Consider the following 7,411-nt stretch of genomic DNA (forward strand, 5'->3'; position numbering starts at 1 on the left):
CGCGACCCGGCCCCGGATAAAGCGGATGAAGATGGATGGATGGATACTTCAGAGGTCTTAAAAGCTGGAAAACAATCGTTCAAGACCACTTAACAAATTGCAAGAATGTCTGACACCTTGAAAACAAAATATAAAGAAATGAAAGGCCACTCGAGACTTTTGAACAGTATTACCATCAAAAGTGTTGATTTGAAGGCCAGTTCACCTCGAAGTGAACCAAGTGTGCAAAATGATGAACATTTGAGGTCAGAGATTTACAAAACTGTGATTTAAAATGAGCTTTACATTTTTGTAATTGCTTATATAGTTCCATTTTAATGTATACACAATTGGAAAGAACTGTAAAAAATTTGTTTTTGCTAATCGAGTTTAAAAAAAAGATAACAAAACATATTATCGAAGTGATAGTGTACAGATAGTGTACAGATATGCAATACAAACATAACAAACTAAACCTCTTGATGCATTCTCAATCATCCAGGAAAGTAAATCTCCAAAACGCTACGTCCAGATGAACAGAATCAACTTTTGGAGATAACAAACTAAAATACATTACAACATACAAACCCAGTTTGAGTGATCACACACTGGGTTTATAAAGATTAAATGCAACATATGCCAATCATTATCTTGTTGGAAGTGATAGGCTTGTAGTAACAGGTATTCACTTTAACAAGAAGAAAAAAAGAAAGAAAAAGAAGAAAGAAATACCATACTAAAAAAACATTGCATTACAAGGACTTATTGGACATTGAGCTTTAAAAACTGGTTCCAGCTTTTGAAAAGAAAAGAAAAGAAAAGAAAGGAAAAGAAAAGAAAAGAAAAGAAAAGAAAAGAAAAGAAAAGAAAAGAAAGAAAACCCTTACAGTACATATATTTTAGTATTATCTGTTTACTCAGAGATTATACTTTCTGTTTCTATGGAGATTTAGCTTGTTGTCTCAGGATAAAATGGACTTTCAAGGATGCCTTTGTTTTTCTCTGATTTTCGAAGACCTTTCTTCAGAGAGTCACAAATCTTCTGCCATGAGTCGATCTCTGAGCTCCAAAGTGCAGCTCTGGCTCGGATGACCTGCGAAACTTTTGCCTCACAGCCTTTTGCCAGACTGGTGCCGTCTCTGTAGATGAAGAAAATATCCATGCCAAGGAAGAGAGCATTGAGAGCGATGAACCCACCCCTTGATGTCTTTGAGAGAGCAAGAGATCCTTTGAGAGCTGCCTCACCAATATCTGGGATATCTGAGGCCAGCCTGCTTGCATTACGTAATGCTTTTCCTTCCTGAGCCAAAACTTTACCAGCACTCGGAAACACTTTGGCAGCAGAGGTAGCATCAGTAACTAAGTCAAAAGTGCCCTTTCCAACAGTCCAAACTTTAGATGCAATCCTGCTTACTCCCACAGCCATCTCTACCTTACTTGTTTCTATTCCACACACTCGTTGATCGGTCACGTTTTGCAGACAATCTTGAAGAATCTGTACATCTTCCATGAAGTTCTTGAAAACTTCACCAGCTTTTGTTTGATGCTTATGATTAACTTTCATCTCTGCCCCAGTGGTCACAATGCTGTTAAGACCACTGGTGATTCCCAGCCCAACACCAGTCATTGTCAATGCTAGTGATGCTCCTGCTGTTACAGGAATTAACGCCAAGCCAACAATGGACAGCACACCACCAATCGCCCCTGCTGAACTGCCTGCCACACTGGAGATCTTTGAACCCTTACTCATCTTGTCTAGCTGAACAGCACACTGCTCCAGCTCATCTAGGAACTTCAACATCCTGGGCTGGTGTTCTTCAAACTTACTGATGAAATCCTCACCAGCCTTTTCCTTGAACATGAACACCATTCGGAAGTTTGGGTCCATCCTGAAAATGCCAAAATTAAAGTTAGACTAAAAACCTTATTTTAGTAAAGGATGGAAACAATGAGATGTGAAAAGAAGGCAGTGCTGGCTCAAATCCCAAGCGAGTGCACCAAAAGAGGTTGGAGCAACTAAAGGGGCTGAAGAATCACCCCTTCACTGAGAGTGTGCAGTTGACATCTGATGGTAACAACCTTTCCAGTAGGTGTTTGCCAACAGCCATCCATTTGTAGTCTTTGTTGAAAAATAATTCCAAAGTTTAAAAACAAACAAACAAAGAGAACTGCATTTTCTTCTTTAATTGAAATAATTTGATAGATTCTTTTATTGTGAGCTAAGTTCTAGTTGGACCACTAGTATTAGTGAAAACATCCAGCTGTTCATTTATGGTGCATTTGTTAATGTTCTACAATCTTTTCTTTTTTCAATTTTTTGAGGTACAAAATTAACCTGGTAATGTTTTGACAAAAATCCTTATTAAACTTAAAAACAATCTATTTATTTTGCTGACCCATTTATTCACAATGGTTTCTTTAAATCTCTCAAATGACCATAAATAGCATCATAAACGCCTCACTTTAGAGATATGGAATTTCAGATATTATTCTGACAGATAAAGATTTGTGAGTGATGCTGTGTACTGATAGAGTTACCTGATTTCTTCAAGCAGATAAATATGATGAAGCATACTTTGTATGCCAGCCTCAGACAAATCCACATTCAAGTCTACCACGGCTTTTGTGCTCTTCAGCCAGATATCATTTATGGCACTGTGGAAGAAACAGTTACACTTCTTATGTGTTCTTGCTTCAAAACAAAATGTGCTCTTTATTAGATGTTACCTTTCCTCCAGCTTCTCATGGATTTTCTGGGAGGTCACTATGTATCTGTCCAGCTGATATGCCAGCACATCCACATTCTCAAGTTTTGGGCGGAAGAAGACTTTTGAATCTCTTTTAAACTCCAGCAGCAGAGGGCAGATTTGTTGTGCAGCACTGATGACAGACTGAATATGTTCAAGTCTGATCCCTTCAGGCAGGTGTAACTCCTGGTTTTCTCCAAATACCTGCTGTGAGGTGACTGCCAGCTTCTCCACTGCATCCAAGAAAGGCTGGAGTTTCTCCTGGCCTCTCAAAACGTACTCCAACACTTCAGTCAGCTCCTTCTCCAGCTTTTCCCGCCTGCTATCTGCACTTACTTTGTTCTTTATGAATTTCAGAAAGGCCGTGCACTTTTCCTCTAAATTGTAAACATGTGTGATTTTCAGGTCTAGTGCGTCAATGCCATCTTTGATATCCATCAAGGTGTCTAACTCAGTCTCTGTCCACAGCAGCCATTTAGAGAACCCCTCACAGAATCCTGTCACCGTGTGGATGTAGGTGAGGGTGTCTGTGATGTAGCGGCATAAGGCCGTCTGCAGCTCCTTTCTATAAGACAAAACAATATTGTCTGTATGTTGACTGATCAAGGCTGATCTAGCAAAACAGAGAAAAAATGTCTTTCCTCATTCAATGATTATGCTGATTTTTTAAAACTTATTATTGTTCATTCTTATTCTTATTAGCACAATTAACCGTGCAGCTTATACTTATGTTTTTGCAGTATATAATATGGCCAGCTGTAGCATAGATAGTTTTCACTTTACCTTTTCCCCGACATCCTTTGCCTTCACGTGGTACACTGTCTTCTTCTGGTTTATTTTGTTTGCCAGGAAAAAAAAGGGTAGGATTTGAAAATGTTTTAATTAAAGCAGAGATATTAGTTAGTATGGTTGGGGAGCTTTGTTTTAAAACCTTCATTCAGGTAAGTTTGGCTGGTTTTGCTTTCACTCCTGATATATAAATACTACAGAGAAACCACACCCTCTTCTGTCGTTAAGTCTTAAAGGTCTGGTTATACTCTCTACAAATCAATCAAATCAAGAAATCAATATTTTATTCATATTAAAAATGAGTCACTAACATATCCACAGAGAATACCACAACTCTACAGTTTTTAGCTCCCTAAACTGATTCTTTAAACTCCTGTCTCTAATCTCATCTATTCTCATCATAGGGTGACAGCAATACTGTTATTACCTTTTAGTGAGTGATTTTGTTTTTTGGCTATGTAATCAACATCTTTCTTCATTTTAAATCATTTTACAAGAGAAATTACAGACTCAATAAAGAAAGGTCCTAAATGTGGGCTTGGCTTTTTATTAGGTGTTTTATAATTAAGTTTTTGGTTTTAAGTTACTGTGCAGCATAACTGTGACAAGTCTGTCGAAAACAGGGACGAGTACCTGCTTGGCCCTGTGCATTTGCGATACAAAACTTATTGTTCCCTGCAGTGATACAGTGTAGGATACCAAGACACCAAAAGCATCAGAGTGCTTTGATTTAGACTATTTTTTGAACTTCATATTTATTCTTTTGAAGAATAACAAGGTAAGTTATCAAGCTTATAATAAGTGTGTTTATATTTGTTTCTCAGAGCAGCTCACATTGTTAAACATTCCTTAAAGTTAGCTTGCTCATGCTAACAGATTAGCTAACAGTCGCTACAAATACTGTTATTAAATAAAATTGTATTTTTTTTTTTCTGTTTCAGTCTGCTGACAACATTTTTGTTTGGTGTATCTTAATGGTCTTAAGAACCTACAGTCCATCTGGAAATTAGTGCTTCACCTTACAGCTTTATTCCAAAATTAATTTTGTTAATTATACAAATCAAGATTCACATAATACACCATAACTGCGGAGTGAAAAAAGTTGTCTTGCCAATTTATCTGAAATTAAAAAACCAAAAAAAATATAACATGTAGCATAATATATATTAAGAAGGCAAAAGAGTGTTGTGGTGGCGAGTGCTGTTGGCTCATGTTGGGTTCATTTTATGAGCGATAGAAGAAAAATATGCTCAAAGTGCTTTTTCGTAAACTTGTTAAGCAATTGAAGGGGAAAAATGGCTGCCATGAATCTCTGCTTCACTTAGGAGACCCAAACGTACAAAGAGCACCGCACCCACACAGTAATGATTTTTATTATGTATAATACTAAGATGATTGTTCAAAAGCTGGTGGAAACCTGCAGCTTTCCTTAAATGGCTGAAGCACTTTGCCTCACGTTGCTTCTTCTGCAGCTTTTTGGGCATCTTCTTATGTGGAGACGCCACGTCACCCATCACTATGGCAAACACTTCTTGTCCTACGTCAGGCATTGCAGTGCATTCCATAACGCTTAGCATTTAGGCCAGTTCAGTCTTTGTTTTTTCACACCAGAGAATTTCACTTCTCACTCCTCTTATATGAATCAGCTTGGAAAAACTACAGCACATGTGAAAGAGGAACACTGAACGCTGTTTGTATTGGATAACTGGTTCTACAACCTGAGCTATGGCAGGCTGTGACAAAATAAGCTCCTTGTATGATAGTGTTTGGTTCTCTAAAAGCTCAAAACATACTTTGGAGACGTGCACTTTGAATTTTCATGCACAGTAACACTTTTTTGAATATAACATGTTGAATTAGGTCACGCAATCTTTAAGTGTTTTATTCTGCATTTAAATAATAATATGTAGAATGAGTTCTTACAGGTCTGTTGGATTTATGAAGGCCCTCCTCATTTTCTTCAGCTCTTTAAGCATGTAACAATGATATCAAGTGCACCTTAGGTTTGTGTTTGGTATCAAGCGGGTGTGTTATGCTGCACGAAAATTAATTTGAAGACTTGGACAAACAACTTGGATGTAAAAGTTGGCTATTCTCATTAGAAATATTGTATTCATTCATCAGGCTTCAAACTTTGGTGGCCAAGCATCTGTTTTCACAGTGCTGTCTATGTTTCGTTCACCAAAAGTGCACACTTCATTCTCCTCACTCGGACATGTGACTTATATTTATTAACATAAGTTGATTGATGTGAAGTCTCATCCAAATTCCATTATAACTTAGAAATGTTCATAAAACAATAGGTAATGATACTCAGTATGTGGTATTAACATACAGCTTTACATTTTAAAACCCTGAAAATATATCAGTCAATATTTTTCTTTTGTTGAGAAAAAACGAGTTAGGAGCAGAGACTTTCTTCTGAGAAAATATGTAGGGCACATACCATATTTAGCTCTTAGGAAGTTTTTCTTGTTTGATCACATAACTGTGAAAAAACAAGGCATGACTAAAGAAGTAGTGCTTTACACAGACAATTGTGTTACTGACAATGACTACTTAGAATAAGTCAACTAAACCTTCTCTTTCTCCAGGCTGCTTGAGCATCTATACAGCTCTGACCTTTCCCTTCTTGTCTTTCAGTCCTAGAGTCATTATAACGTGCAGTGGACATGAAGCCAGCCGCGGAGTTGTCCAGGTGGATAGCGAATGAGCAACAGCTTCTGACTTTCCAAAAAGTACTCATTTATTTACAATATCAAAAATAAAAGTCCTACCTCTACCACACATTACTAAAGAGCACACTAGTCCGCGTATACACGGGAGCATCCATTACAGGAGGAGTGCGAAGAAGAACAAAAAGGGGGTGACACACCAGTCATGAGACAGGAGGCACCGCCATGTGGTGATAGACTGCATTACAATAGCAACTGTTACAGCATGAGAACCTGGGAGAGATGTGATCTGAAGAGCTGTGGAGAGGGGTGAGGAGTGTATGCAACCCTATGAACTCCAGCCATGGCATCTTCTGCGAGTTGTTAGAATATCCATTCACATGCCTGTTCACCTCATAGATAGAAGTAGTGTTGATCTGCTGAGCCCGTACGGTGCCTTCTGATGGAAAATTTATGGGATTTTATATGTAACCAGCGGATCAGTCTGTACTGAATAAACAAAATAATGGGATGCTACAGAGATTTCTCACTGACCTGACTTTGTGAAAGACGCAAGTAAGACATTGGTGTTTGTTTTTTTAAAACTCTGAAGGGAGTCTATGTATACTGGCCACAAAGTTGTAGCTCTTATACCTGCACTGTTCTGCTCCATCTTAGTTCTGAATCACACAGATAGATAAGGGGAAGAGACACAGTTTATGTAGTTCTTCACCCCATGTGACAATATTCTATAGGTTTCTTAAGAGGTACTATAGTTAATGTTGAAGTGAAGTGTTAATTTATGCTTTACTTTTTTACTAAAAGCTTTTTTACTTTTACTAAAAAATTTGTACATTTGACTTATGCTGTGTCCCGATTACTACATAACAATGATGATCCTGGAAGATTGGTGTGAAAAACAAAGGCTATTCAGATTTAAAACCACAAATGGAGTGATATTAAAAAACTCTCAAAACCTGATAAACTTGTGTTTGCAACATGCAATTTTATTCTATATGAGCATGAATAATGTGGAGTTCGGTCCATCTTTGGATCAGCTTACTTGTGTGAGAAGACTTTCTCACAGATAAACTACCTAAATTCAAAATGTCACTCTTGCAAGGCAAGGCAAGGCAAGTTTATTTGTATAGCACAATTCAACAACAAGGTGATTCAAAGTGCTTTACAGAGACATTAGAAACAAAAACAAATAAAAAGCATGATTTAAAATTGATTAAAACA

At 37.5% G+C, this 7,411-nt stretch overlaps 1 protein-coding gene across 1 annotated transcript; it reads right to left on the bottom strand.

Annotated features, from left to right (window-relative positions):
- Positions 1–901: 901 nt before the first annotated feature.
- Positions 902–3,532, bottom strand: LOC102204130 (uncharacterized). The gene is made up of 4 exons (XM_005739977.1): positions 3,510–3,532; positions 2,707–3,291; positions 2,518–2,634; positions 902–1,868 (listed from the first exon to the last, which is right to left on the bottom strand). The coding sequence occupies exons 1-4, from the start codon at positions 3,521–3,523 to the stop codon at positions 929–931; spliced, it is 1,656 nt and encodes a 551-aa protein (XP_005740034.1). The 5' UTR covers positions 3,524–3,532; the 3' UTR covers positions 902–928.
- Positions 3,533–7,411: the final 3,879 nt, after the last annotated feature.

Source organism: Pundamilia nyererei, unplaced genomic scaffold, assembly GCF_000239375.1.
Source record: "Pundamilia nyererei isolate P.nyererei 1_Seehausen unplaced genomic scaffold, PunNye1.0 scaffold00095, whole genome shotgun sequence".
Taxonomy (NCBI): domain Eukaryota; kingdom Metazoa; phylum Chordata; class Actinopteri; order Cichliformes; family Cichlidae; genus Pundamilia; species Pundamilia nyererei.

What these genes read in the sequence shown, in the direction of transcription:
- LOC102204130 (XM_005739977.1), bottom strand. An exon ending in CATGAGAAGCTGGAGGAAAG is followed by an intron (nt 2,635 to 2,706) that starts GTAACATCTAAT and finishes TTTCTTCCACAG; the next exon opens with TGCCATAAATGATATCTGGC. An exon ending in TATCTGCTTGAAGAAATCAG is followed by an intron (nt 1,869 to 2,517) that starts GTAACTCTATCA and finishes TGGCATTTTCAG; the next exon opens with GATGGACCCAAACTTCCGAA.